Source organism: Notolepis coatsorum (assembly GCF_963971535.1).
Source record: "Notolepis coatsorum genome assembly, chromosome: 4".
Classification (NCBI taxonomy): Eukaryota; Metazoa; Chordata; class Actinopteri; order Aulopiformes; family Paralepididae; genus Notolepis; species Notolepis coatsorum.
This window is the reverse complement of record NC_140168.1, coordinates 119316458-119339488: the sequence shown is the minus strand read 5'-3', so window position 1 is coordinate 119339488 and position 23031 is coordinate 119316458. Positions and strand designations below refer to the sequence as shown.

Here is a 23031-nt window from a genome sequence, read left to right as displayed (position 1 = left end):
GTCCTTGACTTATGTGCACATGTGAAAAACATGTATCAAATGGCTGCTTACTCGTAAACACTTTAACGGTTATCTATATCAGTTTCTGACAACATTGTAGGCGAGGAATAAGACATGCAATTGTTGGATCTTACCTCATATTTGATCCTACAATGCCTAGTTTGACAGTTTGATCTGAATCTTGTGAGCTAGACACAGAAACAGCCTTTTGAGAACAGGACTGAAACAGAGGGGCTACTAGAATGCATCATCTCAGTGGTGTTTTGGGGACCTATTCCTAGCACTATTTGGGCAACTTTACACAATTCCTGTGAGTATGGAATACATCTGTAAGGTTTATTAAAAAAAAAATCATTGTTTTATATTTCTAATAGAGTACTCAAAAGCATCATTCTCCAGCCTCAAGATTTCAGCCTGATATTGGCTGGGCTCCGCCCATAAGCACTTTCAGTGGCAGTCATCCACAGAGTCTGCGACTGGTAGACAGAGAGAGAGAGAGAGGGGGGGGGGGGGTGGGATAGAGAGAGAGAGGGGGGAGAGGGAAAGAGAGAGAGCGAGAGAGGGGGTGGGATAGATAGAGAGAGAGGGGGGAGGATAGAGAGAGAGGGGGGAGAGGGAAAGGGAGAGAGAGAGAGCCCCGGACTCAGCGGGACTGAGAATGAAACGCTGTGTAAACAAGCACACGCAGACGCGGGCTCTCTCCTCTCTCTCTCTCTCCCTCCCTCTCTCTGTCTCTCCCTCGCAGAGTGCAGTCTAGGTGTCGGGTTTCACTATCTGCCTCGCAGTTTGAGGAAGTGGTTTCCACTCGCTCTGCTATCGCTGTGTGGGCTCGGATCACTGTCCGCTTACCCAGCGCCAACTGACGTCAGCATGCACCTCAAATCAGAACGACCTAATTCAATCGAGCAGGAAATGGTCTGAGCTGAATGAGAGCAATCCGCCAATATGGTATTTAGACACAAAAACACATTGATACTAACTCCTTTTTTTTTTATCACATTTTTTATTATTATTCACATGAAACAAGACAACACATTAACCACAAACACAATACATAGAACTTCACAAGAAAATAACAAAAACAATAATAATACAGACTAACAATTTATACAGACAAAGAGAAAAGAAAACAGAGTTCAACCTTCTAAATTTTAATTCCAAGGGGTACTATCTAGTAAATGGTCTTTCCCAGTGTTCAGCCCCGATTCCCGGCCGTGTGACCCTATATTAATAAAACGTACATCTCCAATCCACCACAAGGACCATTTTTTGAGAACACGACCCGAAAACAGAGCAATGAACCTTCATGAAAAAACAAAAACCTGTAGAGGTGTTCCATAGACTCACAGAGACCGTGTAAAAGTGGCCAAACAGTGAAGAAATAGTTAAATAGCTGCCCCCCCATAATATCCCCAGCTAAACTCAAGATGACAAGCCAAAAGACAAGACGGACAAAACATTTCCTCCTCCCCCTCCCAAGAGACCGCCGGACTCACCCGAACACGCACCTCAACCCCGCTCAGCCGCACACGGCGGTCCTGACCTTTTCGGCTGCTGCAAACCACATGTCAATACCTGCCTGTCCCACCCCAATCACCCGCGCCGTGGATATCTCCAGATAAATCACATCCAATAGTGTTAGGGACCAGTTAATCACTGTAAGCTTCTCAGGCTCCTTCCATCTCATTGCTATTAGCTTCTTCGCTGCTGTGACACCCGCTAGGACAACCCTTTTTAGTTTAACGGACGCAGGTAGTGTCGTTATATCGTTCAGGAGTAGCGTAACAGCTGTGAATGGGATAGTTAAGCCACACAGATCTGAAAGTTTGTCCGTTATTGACCTCCAGAAGCGGGCCACTGGTGGGCAATCCCAATACATATGCATATAAGTGCCAGTGGCCTTTTGAGAGCACAAAGTGCACCGAGAGTCGGTTATCAGTCCCATAGCAAATAGCTTCCTAGGTGTAAGATAGGTCCTATGAATATAATTAAAATTAATTTGCTGGTGATTGGGGTTGCGGGAAGACAATGCCACATTTGCCCAAACATCATCCCAGTCAAACTCGGGGTCCAACTCCGGGAAATTTACACGCCAGATTGTATCCAATGATAGATTTTTATACGTGGATTGAATTAAGAGCGTATAAAAGTCTGAGACAAACCCTCTGGAGGTCGTCCTGTCCACTATGAGCCTGACGAAGGGGTGTGGGTGTAAAGCTTGAGCCCACGGCACGCCATGCGCCCTCAGTGCTGACCTTAGTTGAAGATAAAGAAAAAAGGACTCGCCGGGAAGATCATAAAATTCTCAAGTCCTGAAACGCACGGAGGCCGTTCTTATCATAAATATCCTCCAGAGTATGCACCCCCCTCCTTTGCCATTGAGGAATATTAACCGGCTTGTGCCCAACAAGTAATTGCTGGTTATTAAAAATTGGAGAGTCCAGGTGCCATGGGCATTTAACCCCACACGACCTCTGTACATTACGCCACGTTTGGATCACGTGAGTTATGATCGGTCCATACCTCAGCCGGCATTTCGAAATAGAGACAGTGGAGTACACCACATCCTGCAATCTTAGCGGTGAGACCGCCGCCGCTTCTAAGGAGCGCCAAGATACAGCATCTACAGGGTCTAGCCAGCACATCAGAGGTCTCAGTGAGAAGGACCAGAAATAAAGCTTAAAATCAGGGATTGCGAGGCCCCCATCTTGTTTCCTACGTTGAGTAGTAGCTCTTTTGATTCTCGGTCGTTTGTTATTCCAGATAAACTTAGATACCATCGATTGTACCTTGCGCCAGTGGTCTATTGGAGGGGGCAGGGGGAGCATTGAGCTAACAAAATGTATCCTAGGCAGAACGTTCATTTTGATTATGGAAGCTCAGGCTTGTAAGGAGTTAGGAAGGGACGACCATCTGTCTAGATCCTGGCGTATTTTATCATAAGTACCCGTGAAGTTGTACTTAGTAGTTTGACTCAGCGTGGGGAATATCTCTACCTAAGTATTTAAAATGTTCCACTATGGGGATATCAGCTGGTAGTCGCACCGCCTTGGCCAGCTCATTAAGAGGTAGGCAGGCTGATTTGTTCCAGTTAATCGCCTGACAATTTACCAAAGTCGTCGATTATTTCCAATAATTTTGTGCCCGACCGGGAAGCGTCATCCATAAAAATCAGTAGGTCATCCGCATAGAGAGCAATTTTGTGTGGTGTATTATTGATCATTATGGGGACGATGTCCTCTGATTGCCTAATAAATTGGGCCAATGGTTCGAGGGAAAGCGCGAATAGTCCCGGGCTCAGAGGACAACCCTGTCTAGAAGATCTGGAGACTGGGAAAAGTGTGGAACAGTTTTTGCCTGTCAGTATCATTGCCGACGGCGAGGCATACATACTTTAATCATATGAATAAAATTCTTTCCCAGACCCATGACCTCAAGTACCTTCCACAGGTATGACCATTCTAGTCTGTCAAACGCCTTCATGGCATCCAAAGACAGAACAGTGGACGGAGCTGTATTGTCTTTACTGTTATCGACTACATGCAACAGCCTCCTAAGATTATCTGCAGCCAGGCGCCCCGGGATAAAACCAGTTTGATCGCAGTGTACCAATACCGTCATAAATCTCTGCAGGCGGCGGGCCAGCACCTTGGCAAACACTTTTAAATCGGCCCGAGAAGACTCAAGGGCCTATAGCTACCACAATCATTGGGATCTTTGTCCTTCTTGAGAAGTAAAGAAATCAGTGCCATGTTGACATCTCTTGAGAACTCCCCCTGTTCGATAGCGTAATTGATCATATCGAGCATCAATGGGCCCAGTTGGTCCCAGAAAGCTAAATACACCTCGGGTGGAATACCATCCCAGCCTGGTGCCTTACCCCTCTGCATTTCAGCGATCGTCTCCCTTAGTTCCATAAGGGTGATCGGTTTCCCCAGTTCCTTAGCCTCTTCCTCAGAAATGTGGGGTATCTCAAGCCCGCCAATGAACGATTCAAATTTAGAGTCGTCGAGATTAACCTCTGAGCTATATAACTGAGAAACTCTTTAAAAGTGTCGTTGATCTTTTTCGAATCAGTAGTGATTGTACCCTGTCGCGTCTTGATCGAGGGGATATCCGAGAAATGATCATTCGAGCGTATTTTCATTGCCAATAGATGGCTAGGCCTGGAGCCGTGAAAGTAGTAATTTTGCCTTGTCCTATGTATCAAGAACTCAGACTGTTGTTTAAGTATGGAGTTTATTTCCTTCTTGACTTACGTTGTGTGTTTAGTCGTTCACTATAGTTAGTTTGCAAAGATGCGTATAGATCCGCATATGTTTCCAGTCCTTCTAGTTTTTTTGATCAGGATTTACGTAAGTTGGAGGAGAAAAGTGTGACATGACCCCTGATAAATCCTTTCAGTGCGTTCCATAGGACCCTGGGGTCATTGACCGTGCCAACATTGATCTGCAAGAATTCAGCTAGTTTACTCCTGAACTCAGAGCAGAAATCATCGTTCTTTAATAAGGTTGAGTTAAAACGCCACCTGGGAGCTCTCGTGGAGAGCCTGCCAAAGGTTGCCACAAGGAAAATCCCCTTGTGGTCCGAGAGAGCCAGGGGAACCAATGAGACGTCGAAACTATCAAACATATTAGGAAATGCGAATGCATAGTCTATTCGAGAGAAGGTTTTGTGTCTGGCAGACAGGTGAGAGTAATCCTTGAGGGTGGGATTGGATAAGCGCCATAGGTCTGCGAGCCCAGTGTCCTGGGCCCACATCCTGAGAGCCTTAGAGGACCGTTTTTGGTCGCTTGTTTCAGAGGATCCGGACCTATCCATCTCCGCATCCCAGCACGCATTAAAATCGCCACCCACAATGAGAGCGTATCCAGTAAGTTCCAACATATTCTTCGTGATTGTATTATAGAACGCTGAATCAAATGTGTTAGGGGCATACAATGCTATTATTGCCATCTTCCTATGAGAGAACTCAACTTTTAGTAATCCTTCCCTCCGTGTCCGACCACACATCCAGGACTTTGATATCAAGGTTACGTCTTGTAACTATGACTACTCCTTTCGTCTTATCATCGGCTGAGGATGAGGAGATAACATGATATTGTCGATTTGCTAGCCTAGACACATCACCCACCAATAAATGCGTCTCACTAAGGAGAGCAATGTCAATATTTCTTCTCTTCAATAACCAAAGGACACTGGCACGCTTGTGTGGGGAGTTAAGACCTCCTGCGTTCCAAATTAAAATATTCAATTTAGCCATGGTCGAGTTTGTCTAAATGCGTAGAGAACATACCAGTGCAGCCAGGCTGAGTACAGAGGCGCTGATCCAGGCGGGCCCAGACGGTCAGTCCCAGGAGTTCAGAGGAGGAACAATTACACACATATAAGACAACAGTACATAAAACACATAAAAATCCCACCCCAGTTACAACCCCCCCTCCTTCTACCGGTACTCTAAACCCTAACCCACCCGTCCTATTATAAGTCCTCCTATACCCACTCTCCACTACCCTCCCTATGCCCCATCCACTAAGGATGGTCATCTTCCTATCATTTCCCACTGGAGTCATGGATTCAATAAGACGCTCCCCACTCCGACCCCCCTCTAGATAAACCCCTGATTAAACCCCCACTAGTCCAATAAACACAATTAATAATAAAAATAAAATTCCAATAAAGATATCGGTCGAAAACCACCTGAGCCTTGGCCCTAACATGAGATAACCATAATGGAAAAAATAGCCAGTATTATATAATAACTCAACATCACCCCTGCAACCATCTATTTCCGAGTCTGCGCATCAACGTCGCAATGGTATAGCACAAATGGATAAAGGAAAATTCAAAACAAAATTAAATTAAAGCATACCAGCATATAGTCTAAGGCAGGATCGGATCACAGGTAAATTGTGCAGACGGATGTCATTTAAACAACGACAATAAAAGAAAGGGAAAAAAGGGGGATTATGGTCAAAGTGCACACCTGTAAACAGCCCCTCTGAACAGGCACAACGGCTGGAATGACATAACCTATGTAAGAATAGAATTAAACACATTCATTAACCCGGGGATGGTAATGCAATACCTGACACAACCTGTTATCATATATTGTTTCAATAAAGATATTGGTCGAAAACCACAGTGAGCCTTGGCCCTAACATGAGATAACTGTAATGGAAAAAATAGTCATTATTATATAATAACTCAACATAACTTATGTAAGAATAGAATTAAACACATTCATAAACCCCTTGGATGGTAATGCAATACCTGACACAACCTGTTATCATATATTGTTTCAATAAAGATATCGGTCGAAAACCACCGTGAGCCTTGGCTCTAACATGAGATAACTATAATGGAAAAAATAGTAATTATTATATAATAACTAGAGATGTTCCGATACCATTTTTCCCTTTCCGATCCGATTCCGATACCTAAGCTTTGGGTATCGGCCGATACCGATATTTATCCGATACCAGTGCATAAATTAAAAAAAAAAAAAAATTATTATATAAATTATACTTTTTTTTTTTTTTTTTTTTTTTTAGATACTGTTATACTGTTTTTTAGTAATAACTAGAACGTATGGTATTTATTCAACAGGTGATTGTATAGATTTGTATTAGTATCATTAATCAATGAGTATGGGCTGCAGCACTGCAGATATACCCTACTCCAATGATCCACACGGACATTAAACGGTGTTGCACTCGCTACTCAGTGGCTCTGCAGATATACCCTATTCAGTCTGTAACCCAGTGGCAGATAGAACGTTCATGTTGTGATTTTTGATGCAAAATAAATATTCAACATTCTCTTTTGAAACTCCGCCTCAGACTCTTATCCTTTGGCACTTGCTGTACTTTGCTTGCAGGTCTGCAGCCATTATTGCTGGATTATGAGTAGCACCAACTTTAGACACGGTAACGTTATCAAGCTAAGCTAACTGACCTAGCTCGTCTTCCCGCATTGACATTTGATAACGTTAGTAATAGTCAGCTAACGCTAGTCCGTAGCTACTTAACTTAAATACAATTCACTGTGGGTGCATTATTGTTGATAGACGGTCACGGACAGTGTTAGGTCCTGGAGAAAGGACAGGCGATCATCTGATTTGATGTAACGTTAAAGCGGATGTTGTTCCAACTAGCTATCTTTCCAGCTAATGCTATCATAACACCAGCCAAACACATCCCGATTCCCGTCCGAGCTCCCCGTCACACCGCACTGTCGGGGACAATGGAATTTAAGAAAGTGTATCTGCTGTTAAAATGACACAGCATCACACTTTAAAACATGTTCATTTTATAATCCTCACTCTCCGCAGGACTCGGCAGGAGATAAATTACATCATGGGATCGGAGGCTAGAATTTACGTGTACTCGCCGATACCGATACCAGCATTTTAGGCAGTATCGGCGGCATTTCCGATACTGGTATCGGTATCGGAACAACTCTAATAATAACTCAACATAACCTTTGTAAGAATAGAATTAAACACATTCATTAACCCGGGGATGGTAATAAACAATACCTGACACAACCTGTTATCATATATTGTTTATATATATATTCAACCGATCTTCTCCTACCGGAGTCCAAAGCTCAAAACAGCCTGGATAGGGGTGGACGGTATGGTCTAAAATTTATATCACGGTATAATTTGAAGCATAGACGGTAACGGTATATATCACGGTATCAGTGTTTCCGTTAGAATATTTTTTTTTGCCTGATAGGCAGGCTATATAAAGAATGACATCCTCAAGGCATGTAGATTTATAATATTTTAACTTAAAACTAGGCTACTTTTGCGTATAAAGTCATTATATTCCAAATAAAATAAGTCCCGAGTCGAGACTCCGTGCTGCTCCCATTGCAAACAGCGGGGCTGGATTTTGCTAGAAGCATATGTAGCTGCAGAGCCGCAGAGCCAGTGGCTCTTTCAGGTCGTTCAGCCGTTTGGTGGGGGGGCGCTGTTGAGCGGGCCTGTGACCAGACCTGAAAGAGCCACTGGCTCTGCGGCTCTGCAGCTGCATGCTATTTCGCAAATCCACTGCTGCAGCCGTCCTCCCGTCGTTATCATAACACTACACACATATCATAATCTTTACAGCAAACTGTAGTTGATCACCAGGTATGTTTTATTAACGTAGAATAATTCATATAAGAAAAACGATAGGTAAGATCTCTTACCTTTCTCCACTGGTTAAAATTTGCACATATCTATTATCTATGACTAATTCTATCTATTTTTAGGGGCAAATGCGATTGAAATAGTCGCGCTGTGGTTACACGACGTCATTGCTATTTTAGAGCTGCCCTACCGGTTACACGGTATAGTCAAAATCCATACCGTAGAGCAAATTCATACCGTTTATACCGTATACCGTTTATACCGTCCACCCCTAAGCCTGGATATAAAAATAAAAGCATACAAGAAGTTAGTTAGGGACCCGATCACCGTTGAATTGTGCGAACCGATGACACTTAAACAGCAACAACAACCAAAGTGCGTAAATATTAACGGGTCTCGAATGTATCAGCGCAGACGTTAGACGCAGCCCGCTAGCTAGCCCGAGGCTAGCGCGTAAGCTAGTGATGAATCCGGATAGCACGTTAGTCTATTATGTACATTGTTCAGCTAGCTCGTTAGCTTCCAAAGAGGCGATACACAAGTACGACCATGAGGTCAGCTTTAGCAAGTAACAGAAGTCATTGGGAAGCCCCGCTAGTTGGATGGGCAGTTAGCAGTTAGCATGTCTGGGCATGACAGCAAGTGTTTGTGAATAGCCGGCCCTAACACTGTATTCCGGCCCACATCGCCAAGTCACTCACCCGATATAGTTATCAAGCTACAGTCTCGGGTATCCCCTCGAGATATTCCTTCGCTTTAGCCAACGACCAAAATGAACGCCGACCATCGACCTTATCCAACACAGATAATTTTGCGGGAGCGAATAGCGTGGGCCTGTTCATGACCACTTTGTATTCGCCTCTCTGTGCTTGAACCTCCGGTGTAAAGTCTTCGAAAATGGCCACTTTGTGATCGCCAAGCCTTAGATTATCCCTTCTGGCCCGAGCCCACCGCATGATGAGTTCCCTCTGCTGAAGCCTGTTCAGCTTGACGATGATGGGCCTCGGCTCCTTGTTCACACCAGGAGTGGACCTGCCCGCTCTGTAGGCCGACTCACAGACGGGAGGGGAGGAGAGGACGTCATTCCCCAGTATTTTTTGCAGCAATTCCGGCATGGTCTCAGAGAGACGGCCTTCCCCGTTGCCCTCCGGTACTCCAACAATCCTGATGTTGTAGCGTCTCTCCCGGGACTGCATTTCCACAATTACCGACTGTAGTTTGGTAACTTCAGCCTGCCTAGCCAGCAGGGAGGACTCTAGATCCACCATCTTCTCGCCCTGTAATGATACCTCCGTCGATAGCGCAGCTAGTTCGATAGCATTAGCCGAGGAGACAGCGTGCAGCGACTCCATCTTGTTTATCAGCGGGACGACCGCCAACCTTATTTCTTCTGATATCTCTCGATGAAGGTTATCACAAAAATCCGCCAGCAGTTTCTTTTGTGCTTCAGCGAAGCGTGTCTCAGATTCTGCATGGAGCTTGGTCATGACCAAGAGCACAGCTTCGCTTATCTCACCGACACCGGGCGATGGTGCGGCCAGGCCCGGTGGTAGTTTGCCGGCTGGGGCGCTCATGGATCTGGTTTCCACCACCGACATCGCAGAAAGTCGAAAAAAGTCGACTACAGTATTTGAAACACGACGACTCAACAAGCAGACAAAAAACAAATAAAAATTAAATAAGGACTAATGGGGAGAAACGTATATTCTGCACGGTAGAAGAGAGCTCACGTGAAACACGTCTACTCCATGATCGCTCAGCTCCGCCCCCATCACATTGATACTAACTCCTATTACTATAATACAATGCTAGAGACTGAAAAATTACATTTATAATGCATGTCACCTTTTAAGATTACCATTTATTGAGTGTACCGGTCATTGTTTATATTAGTGACCTTGATCCTGACCTTCACATGACTGATTAATTTGATCTTTATTTATATCGAACACGACAAACGTACAAAACACAGTAAAGACAATGTAAACATAAACTGCCTTTTCATCGTCTTCATTCATAGAAAAAAAAAAACGAGGATGAGTTTGAGATGGGGTAGAACTTAAGGAAGCGCAGCTTATCTAGTCCTTCCCCTATCTTACAATAACATTTAAAATAAAACTTACGAGAGAGAAAAATACGACTTTTTTGTTTTGAAGAAATCAAAACATTCACAATTTTGAACCATCTATAGTTCCTCAGTTCTGTATTTGTCCATCAGTGCTTTTTTGTATCGTGACGTGTCTGAACTGCTACATGTTATTTCCATGATGACGCTTTGTGTAAATATTGCACCTCGACCGTCTCCCCGCAGAACATCAGTATGTCGGTAGAAGGAGATTACACCTACCTGAGGATAAACTTCTACGTTCCCGGGAGCTCCCTGGGCCGCCACGAGGGCAACATCTTCCCCAACCCAGACGCCACCTTCGTCAAAGAAATGTAAGGGGTTTGTGGTCTTGTGTGTTTCCGTGTTCTTTCAGTCCTGCTTCTATGTTGGCGGCAAGAGGCAAGTTGTTTTTCTTCAAGCGGAATAACATTTGTGCGATTTTCTTTTTCATTTGTAGCGTTACAAATGTATGATGTTGGAAATGAGATTAGCCTTTTGCACAGTTCTGTGTAAAATGAGCACTTCCTGTATACAGAAGATTTGCACAGTTCTATGTAAAATGAGCACTTCGTGAATGAATGAATGAAAACATTATTTAACAGATTGCAGAATGGGTACAATACAGTACGGCTCAATACACACACACACACTTGTTAAGGGGATGCAGACCAGATAAAGACGTTTGTCTTGTTTACATCAGGGTCCCCCATTTTCAATTCAGTGACATTTATGACATACACACATGCATTAAAGCATTCCGTCTCCAGACGGATTTCCGTCAATTTGATTGGGGAGATCCGTCCATTTGATTCGCGGTCTGACGGAATTGGCTACCTGGTATAATATGATTTGTAGATGCATACACATTTAAACAAAATTGAGCCAATCAGAGGCGCCAAATATGAAGAAAAAAAATCGCGCCGCGCCAAGCAAAGTCATTGAGAGACAGGACGCTGCTCGCTCCGGAGGCTCGCTCCGCGGTTGCAGCTGCAGTCTATTGGGCGAGTTACACATTTGCGAGGTCTGAGAAGTCTGTCCACCACATGGCAGGGTAACAAGATAGTCATGTAAAATAATTAAAAACTGCGTGTTTTGGTTTAACGAGTCGCCTTTTTTGCAGCCTCGCGCGTCAAGTCAACTCTGCTTGTTGACCTAGTTTGTTTGTTTGTTTGTTTGTTTGTTTGTTTGTTTATTTGTTTGTTTATACCACGCTGCTTGCACTCGCTGCTATACCGATTAGCTAACGTTAGCTTAATAGCGTCGGTTAAATGGAAGGAGTAAGCCGGCCACTAAAAAGAGAACCCACCGCGGGGTTCTCAGATGAAAAGGATGAGCGGCACCACCTAACAAAAGAAAGTTTAGAGAGGAGAGGACGTTTGAAGAGACTGGCTAGGCAGCGCTACTGGGGGCTGTAGTGGTGAGTTGTTAACTATGAATTGAAAATGGGGGACCCTGATGATGTAAACAAGACAAACGTCTTTCTCTGGTCTGCATCCCCTTAACAATTGTGTGTATTGAGCCATACTGTATTGTACCCATTCTGCAATCTGTTAAATATTGATTGATTGATTGAACATTTTATTAACAGAATTGCAGAATGGGTACAATAGAGTACGGCTCAATACACACAATTGTTAAGGGGATGCAGACCAGAGAAATACTTTTGTCTTGTTTACATCAGGGTCCCCCATTTTCAATTCATCATAACATATATGACACACATGACATACAGATAGACAATACTGCTACATCTATACATTTATGACATACCAGATTTACAAATACAGTATTGTTTGTGATACAAAAATAGTCTAAAAAAGAGAGTATATACATTGGAGGAGGTTGGGTAGGTGGGGTGGTACATTGGAGGTGGTTGGGTAGGCGGGGTGGGGTAACTGTACATTGGATTATCGACAACCTTACTTGGTCCCAAGAAGAGGGTCTTGTGTATTAAATAAAGTTTTCATTCATTCACTCTGGATCTGGTAAATCCAGTAGCAATACACACAATTGTTAAGGGGATGCAGACCAGAGAAAGATGTTTGTCTTGTTTACATAATCAGGGTCCCCCATTTTCAATTCATAGTGACATTTATGACATACACAACATACATGACATCATGACATTTATGACATGGGGACATACTTGACTTACAGGTATAGTACTGTTACATTTGTCACATATATGATAAGCAAATATACAGTACTGTTACCCAGAGATCCTAACAGTAAATATATACATATGATGAGGAGGAGACTGTACATTAGGAGGGGGTGGGTGGGTGGTAAAAAATATATACAAACGGTGGGGAGGAGACTGTCCATTGTTGTTGTGGCATAATTTGCTAAACGTGTTTAGTCCCTTGTTTGTATGATAACAAGCCGTTTAGTTCATGGTTCAAAGTAATGGGAAAGGGGTGCTAGCTCGCCATCAATCAGAAGCTAGCCACAAGACTTGCATTCACGCTCTCCAGCACACAGCCTCCCTGCCTGGCACAACAACCACAACAGTAGGGTATATAGTCACAGTCAGGACAGTAGGCTCTACAAGTAGGCTCCCTTAAAACGCTAACGCTATTAAAAAAAATTGTGGAGATTAAAATAAGAATATGACTTGGCCTGAAAAAAAGTTCAGTCAGGAGATTCTTTTTTGCTTTAATCCCTGTACACAACATACATGACATTTATGGCATAGGGACATACATGACATACAGGTATATAGTAGGGGTGCACGATATTGATTTTTTGACCCCAATACGATAACTTTATGCTCCTCAAGCCCGATACCGATAACCGATATTTATTGTATTATAATTTTTTTTTAATGTATATTCCTGTAGTTTTGACCTAACCAGATTTATCATGACATGAGCGTTATTACTATGAACAAAACAAAGCCAAGACAACAGTTTTGACTGATTAAGTGACTATATTTATTTTTCCAAATAAATATAATTTGAATCAGAAAATTCACAATCCGTCAATAACTTATAATACATCCAACCTAACAAGTCACCTGCAACATCACCACCGCTACGATGGTGTGTTAAAAGCCTACGACGACGCGTGAGCTGTGAATCCAAAGCCAGCTACAAAGGAACCCGCAGCGCTTGTACCTATTGACGAGGCGTTTGCTAAATTAAAGAAGTTTGACAGAAATGACCCAAGGGCCCAAGCCGCTAGCTTTTAAGCAGTGCTTGGTGGTGCAAATTAACCTGGCTACTACGGAGCAATAAGTGACTGTGTATTCAACCGAGGGTTGCATCACAGTCATGAAAGGGGCTAGATTTGCAGCAGCTTTAGCTGCTCGCGTGTCGTCGTAGGCTTTTAACACAATAACACACCATCGTAGCGGTGGTGATGTTGCAGGTGACTTGTTAGGTTGGATGTATTATAAGTTGTTGCCCTTTTCCCTCCTCGTGGAACTTCTGCATTGCATTTTTGCTTTTTATTTTATTTTATTTTTTATCTTTTTCCCCCTCTTTTTTCCGATTATTTTTTTCTCCCATCCCACTGTTAGTCGTTATGCCAATTCCCAACCCCCTTCCTGGTTGTTGCGCACCCCCCCTACTGTTGGTCCGGGAGGCCGGAGACTGTCACATGCTTTCCTCCGACACATGTGCAGCCAGCCGGCAGCCAGCCTGGCAGCGCAGATTCTCACCGGGAGAGAGTAACGTGTGGAAGGTCACACTACCTTTCTCCAGATCCTACCCTCGCTGTGCAGGCGCCCCGACCGAACTGTAGGAGTCACTGTCCACAACGCCCAGGACCCACCCACGGCTTCCCTCCCCCTAACTCAGCCAAACGAGTTAGTATAGCGATCAGCCCAAGCCAAGGCAATGCTGACTAGACCGCAGCCTCTTGCATTGGTGACGAGCACAATCTCCGCTACGCCACCTGACCGCCTTACATTGCATTTGTTACAAATAGCAAGCAAACTTTTTTCCTCTGAAACTATTCCCACTACCGACGCCATCTTTGTTTACATCTGCTGCTTCAGAAACTTATGTGGCTACGTCACAGCCAAGAAAGGGAGCGCTGGATTTGTGTAAAACGCCCTCTTCCTAAACCACACACTATCAGTCGTACCACAGTACTGGCAAAACGGGAGGAGCCTACAGTAAAAACAAACGCCCTTCAGCGTGTAGCATAATGACAAGCAAGCAGTGCAAAAATGCGGAAGCATTCGTCACCGCACGCCACTACGGTAAATCGCCTTTCTTTTCAGGCCCGCTTTGGGAGCTGTCGCGCGGAAATAGGCTGTCTATTGCCATTCTCTTTGACAAACTCTAACCTTAACCAGCTCCTTAACAGCGCCTAAACTTAACCGTTCTAACCTTAACCAACTCCGAAACAATGCCTAACCTTTTTTTTTTTTGTTTTTTTGATCCACTTTTTCTCCCATTTTCTATATTTTCTCCCATCCCAATTTCGTATCATCCAATTCAACCCTCCCCTGTCACGAACGCTGTTTCTTGCCTCCCACAAGCCGGCTGCAGTGAGGACTAAGTCATACATAGCACAAGTCCCCTCCGGTACTTGAGGTAACAGCAGTCGCATCTTTTCACCTGCGCAGCTCGATCTCTCAGTGTTCGAGGAGTAACGCGTGGGAGGCTCACGCTGCCCCCGACACTTCCTGATTCTACTGCGCAGGCGCACCAACCGACTTGTAGGAGTCGCTTGTTCACAACGTTCGATCCCCACCCTTCAGTTTTTCCCTCCCCGTAATACGGCCAATGTGTATTACTGCGGACGACCAGCCAAACTGAAAAACAATGTGGAGAGCTGGATTCGAACACGCGAATCCTAGCGTCTCCACACTGGTGGCGAGTGCCTTAGACCACTACACCACCTAGCCGCCCTAACAATGCCTAACCTTAACCTTAACCTTAACCATGCCTAACCTTAACCATAGAAAGAATATTGCCATTCTCTTTGACAAACTCTAACCTTAACCAGCTCCTTAACAGCGCCTAAACTTAACCGTTCTAACCTTAACCAACTCCGAAACAATGCCTAACCTTAACCTTAACCATGCCTAACCTTAACCGGCGAAAGAATACACGTTAAAAAAAAAATCACGTTAAAAAAATTAACGGATTCGAACTCGCCAACAACGAGCCGTAGGATCCACAGCCATGCAGTCTTGCCAATTGAGCTATTTCTGGATACTGAATAAGGGGCGGTGACTTATATATATTGAGCTCCGCTCGTGTCGAACCAAGGCGGGATCTCATGCGCATGCGCGGGCACGCCGGCGCACGCACGCACCTGAGCGAGCACGCCGCCGGTGCAGGCACCTGGGCGCTGGGCGGCGGAAAATGAAAGGCGCATTACCGCACGCCACTACGGTAGAATGCTTCCGCATTCTTGCACTGCTTGCTTGACATTAAGGAACAGGTCGCCCTTCATCCCAATTCACCCACACCGCATTTTTTTTACCAAAAAATATATTATATTATCGGAGCTATTAATAACTTTATCGGGATGACGTCATAATTGCTGATATCGGCCCGATAATTATCGTGCATCCGTGCGAACAAGATCTTCATAGTCCTCTGGGTCCTTTAGAGGGAACTTAATTATGTTTTACATGATATGAAAGTACAGCTTCATACCTTCAAAATAAGCCATCACTTGTACAAATCGGGTGGATACTTTTCAATCCATGTCTTATGCATCATGCTGATAAAACACGACCTAATCCAGAGCTACAGGCCCTCAAAGAAACCGGAGCCATTTCTTGTGCTATGCATAATGACTACTTTACCCAGAAAGCAAATGTAACCCCCACACACATCCACACACTCACTTTAAACAAACACTCACCTTTTTACTGTATGAAGCACATTCTCAGGGGCTCATACAGAACCAAGCATTTCACTGTAATGTACATGTACTTTATACGTGACAAATAAAAGCAAACTTGAAACTTGTGAGATCTTATAACCAACTAGAGGACAAAGGAAAATAGTCAAGATAGTAATCAAAATTCAATATTTTATTATCTTTTTAAAATAAAGTACAAAATAGAGCTCATGTTTCCAAAGACCAGAGACTGACCCCTTTTATGCGACGGAGATAATTCAGATACGATTTACAAGGCTTTGCTCCCCTTTGCGTAGTTCACTCGCAGCTCGGGCTGTCGTTGTGGTAGAGACATGATCATAATAAGTCGATCAGAGCTTCCTACGCAGAGATGTGGTAACTTTTCCGCCTACCTACCCTACCTCGGAATGGATTTGGTAGCTGTAATTTCTGCGCGACTGAAAGTACTCATCCCCTCCCCTACGACACAACTGTAGTTCTTTTAAACGGCAAGGGGAATTATACAGCCGGACAAGTTAACAATAATTAACAAGTTGTATTAAGTTTTGCAAATAAGGAAACTGATGGAGAACATGTCAACGTGTATTTCTGAATCACGCAACGTTTTCGGCATTTCTGAAGAATCCTCTCCGCCGAGATATGGCGGCCTAGACCGCGCCGGGTTGCGTGTATATTTTCCCTGACGGAGTTGCACTTCTGCGTTCGGTTTGCGCGATCTGATTGGCCACTGACTTTTTTCAGCGCCAATCGCGTTACTCCTAACAATCGCGCCAGCAAGCTGTTACCCTAACCTTAACCATAACCAACTAACCCTAACCTTAACCAACTTTGAAAGTGAGCGACTTCGAAAGAGTCGCCAAGCTTAACCAGTTTGTTAGGGGTAACGCGATTGGCGCTGAAAAAGAAACGTCAGTGGCCAATCAGATCGCGCAAACCGAACGCGGAAGTGCAACTCCGTCAGGGAAAATATACACGCTGCCGGGTCACATATTTGCTTAAAACTAGTTTTTATTTCTTGTTTTTGTCTGACAATTTTTTGCAGTGTGGATTTTTTTGCCACTTACAGCACCTTTTTAAGCACAAGTCCACACACATTTGATCTATTTATTACAAAAAGATTTGCACTACATCCATACCGCATCTTTGAATTTCTAAAAAATAAAGTTAGCATTTTTGTACCTCATTGTTTGCATGTTGTACTTAATTTTGTACTTTAGTTTGTATATTTTGTATAGTTTGGACTTTATTCTTTTTACTGTATGAAGCACAATCTCAGGGGGCTCATACAGAACCAAGAATTTCACTGTAATGTACTTTATACGTGATCAATAAAACAACTTGAACTTGACCCCTTTACCTGACCTGCTGTCACAACCCCTCCTCCTCCCTCCTCCCTCCTCCAGTACGTACCGAGCGTCCAACCTGAAGACGCCCGGCGACCCCATCGTGCCCTCCACCAACCTGCAGAACGCCTTCCGCATCATCAAGGAGGTGCAGAAGCGCTACAAGACGCGGGAGGCGGAGGAGAAGGAGAAGGAGGGCATCGTCAAGCAGGATTCGCTGGTCATCAACCTCAACCGCAGCAACCCCAAGCTCAAGGACCTCTACATCAGACCCAACATCGCCCAGAAGAGGATGCAGGGGTCGCTGGAGGCCCACACTAACGGTGCGGGGAGTAGGGATGGGTGCAGTTTCATCAGATCAAGCACTCTCATGAATAGGGTTGGTCATGTTCACATTTGAACCGATACCGGTTCCTGGAATTCTTTATCGGTACCCAACGGTACCTTTTTCGGTACTCTCTCTGTAATACGCTTTCTATTTTTATTTATTTATTCTTTTTACATTTTCACCGCCAGCCATTACCCTCATCCTTGTAGCTAATGCGTCAGGTTTCCATAGCCTATTTTCACTGTATGTCACTTGTCACTATGTTTGGAGAGCTATATTATAGCTATGGAGACAATACTATGGTCATTTGACAGGGACTTTCTCCCGTCGAAAATGCAAAAAAGAGTAATTATTTTAATTTGCGTTATCCCGTGGTGAATATTGTATAGTTTAGGAGTGATCCGGGCTAATTCCTGAAAAGCTGAGTTATAGGGCGCTACGTGAATTCTGCTATACGCGTTGGCGTTTCTCGCCTGGATACGCTACTATTTCCAAATCAAATGTATATAATAAGTATTATGTTTCATCATGAATGCATGAAAGGGGGGGGGGGGGGTATTTTTATTTTCTTCTTTGATCGCCAGTAACTGCATTTGTTTTGAACACCACACACGCTGATCAGCTGGATCGATGTGAAATCATTGTAGGATCAAGGTGGAATTGACATCAGATAGTCCTTACCTTTTGATTGGGGGTATTCCAAAAAGAATATTCCAATTGTCTGATCACGATTTCCAGTATTGGTCCCCGACATAATCCGGCACAACACATGCATTGGACACGTTTCAATGTGATCGGGTAAACCGCTAGACTTGCCTGACCCAAAAGCATGTCATTACAGTATAAAGCATGTCGGCACAGTATAATAAAGCATGTCAGTACAGTATAAAGCATGTCGGCACAGTATAAAGTAGGGCTGGGCGATATAACGATGATTATCGCGATATATTTTAATAATCAATATCCTTTTTTTTCTTTTTTTGTGACCTGCAACAGGGCAGTTTTAAAACCAGAGACGGTGGACGTCTAGACAATGGCTTTGCTTGTCCAAATGACAATACTGACCAAATTGAGATTAATTTCTCTTGTCCATTTATTTTGTTTGCTTTCTAATTTAAAATACTGTTTGAAACAGTCTGTACACAGTAGGCTATGTGTGCTAGCAGAGCTAGACTCCAGTCACGGTGCACATGTGCGGTGGTTTGTCCACCAAAAAAGCGCCAAAAGATGGAAAAGAAACTAGCAGAACTGTTCAACTCCCCTGGAGCCACAGCCAGCAGAGAAGCCTGTTTACTTTCGCTTTCAAACCAGCTGCAGCCTGAGAACTAGAGTGTGAGGGGCTGTAACACTAAAGATGGCGGCAACGACAAAGAATTGCTGCAAAATAAACATCTGTTTATTAAAAAAAAAATATATATATATTTTTTTATTCTATAACGATATAGAATATCAAGTGATATGATATTGTTATCGTTATCGCGATATCATTTTTGGCCATATCGCCAAGCCCTAGTATAAAGCATGTCGGCACAGTATAAAGCATGTCGGCACTGGTACCACTCGGTTCTCTGTACCCAACGCTACACTTATATATTGTTTGTTCAGCCGTTTGTTCTCTCATGGAAAACTGGGGGTTGCAATGCACCATTGTACATCCTCTGCCCTTGAAGGCTTGATTTCACAAAGTCCACTTAGTTTTTCAGAGTAACAGAATGTCTAGTATAGAATTAGTAGTAGAAAAGACTCACGCACATCCCAAGTGTAGTCACGGGGTGCTAGACTCGAAATAGATTTTTCCACAACATTATAGTATAGAATTAGTGTCACAAACGGGTAATTTATGACAAATAGGGAGTCCACACTTGATAACAATTTAACAAAATAACAAAATAATGAATTGTATCCTATCTAAACAAACCATAATTGACAAACAACAAATATGTATGTATCAGAATTATCAAAGGATCCAAATTGGGTGCTGATACAACCTGTTCCTAGGAGTGGAAAAAGCAGACTGAGGGAATTAGACAGGGGAAACATATATACTGAGGGCTAGATCCACAAAGAATGGATTGCACGGAGCAAGTTGCACCCTTACTTACAATTCATTATGAATTGAAAATGGGGGACCCTGATGTAAGCAAGACGAAAGTCTTTCTCTGGTCTGCATCCCCTTAACAATTGTGTGTATTGAGCCTTACTGTATTGTACCCATTCTGCAATCTGTTAATAAAATGTTCAATCAATCAATCTGCACGGTGATTGATTGAAATTTTTTATTAACAGATTGCAGAATGGGTACAATTCAGTACGGCTTAATACACACAATTGTTAACACTTTCAGCGCCTTTGATTAACATTGATTTACCCCGTTGAATGCCACCATCCACTTCAATGTTAGCGTTAAAAACGCCTAATCTATGTTTTAAATTATGGCTGTGTCTAATCTTATATCTTGCACCATATTGTTTTATTTTTGTTGCTTTCATTGCTTTGCTATGTTTTTAATCTTATACCTTGCATCACATTATTTTGTTTTTATCAACTTGCTTGTGAAGCACTTTGGTGTCAGCTGCCGCTGCCTGAAAATGTGCTATATAAATAAAACTGACTTGACTTGACCAAGCTCCTGGTAGCCCCGCAAAAAAACGACTTTAATACAAAAACATTTCATATATTTAAAGGGGAACTATCTTATAAATGACCTTTTCCAGTGTTTAGGGTCATTTTCTAGCTATGTGGACTTATAGTAATAGGATCTATGTCTCTAATTCTCGATTTGGCGCATTCTTCCAATTCTCATCTCACAATAATGTCCCTCCCTCAAGTGAGTCATCTGAAAATTAGCGTATTCGGGACGTCAGGTGGTCCTCATTTGCATAATAACGCCCGCCCCCCTCTAGCTGCCAGCCGAGCGAGAGAGAGAGAGAGATAGACCCACGGTGGTGGACTGGACTTCCTCGAACGGGAGAGGGAGACACGCAGAGTGTTTACAGTTCTCTCTCTCTCTCGGTTCGGGAGCATGGGCTGTGGCGCAGCGCGGTGGTGGACTTCCAGGAAGTCACTCTGCGTGTCTCCCTCTCCCTCTCCCTGTCGAGGAAGTCCACCACCGCGCTGCGCCACAGCCCATGCTCCCGAACCGAGAGAGAGAGAACTGTAAACACTCTGCGTGTCTCCCGGCTCCCTCTCCCGGGAGACACGCAGTGTGTTTACACAGTTTTTTTTTTCTCTCTCACTCACTCACTCACTCACTCACTCACTCACTCACTCACTCACTCACTCACTCACTCACTCACTCACTCACTCACTCACTCACTCACTCACTCACTCACTCACTCACTCACTCACTCACTCACTCACTCACTCACTCACACACACAGACTGACTGACTGTCACTCAAAGTGCTTATGGGCGGAGCCAGGCCATAACAGCCTGAAATCCAGAGGCTGAAAAATGAGTACTTGATTAGAAATATAAACCAATGCATTTTTTTGACAAAAAACGTACAGATGTCTTCAATAGACTCACAGGAATTGTGTAAAGTTGCCCAAATAGTGCTAGGAATAGTAAAATAGTTCCCCTTTAATATAATTTCATCTTCCGACAGCCGGGCTGCCCTCCCCAAAAAGCATACCTGTGCAAATTATTACAATTATTCTTACCCTGCAAACATTAGTAGAACTGGTTGTAAATCGGGGGTTATGTGCTTTCCTCAACCTTTCAGCCCGAGTCGCTCCAACGCTTCCCGACTCAATGGGAACGCACGTTGCCTCAATGAGGCGAGTCTTTCTGGGTATTTTAGTTGGTTTAGTAGCTCAAGTGATTTCCAGCTCCAATATGTGATCGTTATCTGATCGACAGTTGTGATTGGAGGAAAAATAAAAGAGGGCGGAGCATGAGATGGGCAACTCCTCCATATGGATGGCCGCGAGTAATCAATGACTCACGTCACCTGCCTGTATGCGGACAAGGAGGACATCTAAAGCTCCGGGGGAGTAAATGTGAAGTACCGGTAATTACAGAGTAATGAGTCAGAAAATATCACGGATGGGCGAAAAAAATATATCACTTATTTTTATATATATATATATATTTTTTTTTATTGTAATCTTTATTTAAATTGTATTATTATTATCTTTTTCCTCCTTTTTTCCGTTTTTCTCCCATCCCAATGTTAGTCGTTATGCCAATTCCCAATCCCCTTCCTGGTCGTTGCGCACTCTACCCCCTACCGTCGGTCTGGGAGGGCGGAGACTATCACATGCTTCCTCCGACACATGTGTACCCAGCCCACCGCTTCTTTTCACCTGGCAGCGCGGACTCTCACTGGGAGAGTGTAACATGTGGAAGGTCACACTACCTCTCCCAGATCCTTCCCTCGCTGTGCAGGCGCCCTGACCGAACTGTAGGAGTCGCTGTTTACAACGACCAGGACCCACCCTCGCCGGGTTTCCCACCCTCTTAACACTGCCAATTGTGTTTGTATGGATGGTCGGCCAACCCGGAAGCACCACAGCTGGATTCGATCCCACTGTCTCTGTGGTGGTAGACAGATGCTTAGTCCGCTGCGCTACCCGGCCGCCCTATTATAATTATCTTTATCGTTTGTTCAGTCATTGGTTCTTGCACTGGAAACAACAAAAACACAATGCATTCTGGCTAAACTTCACCTCCGAGAGTGGTGACTTTTTCCATAGTAATGGAACGGTATTTAAAGGGTACTTCACCAAAAACAATGCTGATTAATTTTGCACATCATCTCAGACATCCAAAAACTCACCATTCAAAACTCATTCATTTAGGTTGACAGTTATTACCAGTAAATTAGTTTGAATATGGCCACCAGAGATGTCATCAGGGACATTGAATCCTTATCTTGTGTTAATTACAGCACCATGAAATGATGTAGATTAAAAACTAGCAATCCCTTGTCTTATAGGAACTGCAACTTTATAATTTCATTGAGCTGTAATTAACACAAGAATTCAGTTTCCCCGATGATGTCACTGGTGGCCATTATGTAAATTAATAAATTGTAAATGTCTGGAAAACCATACATTTTTTATGTGTGTGAGCAAAATTAATTAGCCCCTTTATAAGATGACCACGGGGATTCCCTCAAGGGGAAGTCGCCACGGGCGAGCCGAGGTTGGAACAGATGAACACGAGGAGGGATGAAGGGGTAGGTAGGTGACGAGATGAGCCGTGGAGACAAATCAAACAGGAGATGGTAAAGAATGGGATAGGAGATGGGCGAGAGCATTTTCTATTATTATACACAGCC

At 43.7% G+C, this 23031-nt stretch overlaps 1 protein-coding gene across 1 annotated transcript in view; it reads left to right on the top strand.

Annotated features, from left to right (window-relative positions):
* The window catches only part of supt16h (SPT16 homolog, facilitates chromatin remodeling subunit), a 100915-nt gene that overhangs the window by 45729 nt on the left and 32155 nt on the right, over window positions 1-23031 (top strand). Inside the window, exons 15-16 of the mRNA XM_084312337.1 lie at window positions 10452-10579; window positions 17480-17742. Coding sequence (XP_084168463.1) covers window positions 10452-10579; window positions 17480-17742 — 391 coding nt within the window. The remainder of the gene's footprint in view (window positions 1-10451; window positions 10580-17479; window positions 17743-23031) is intronic.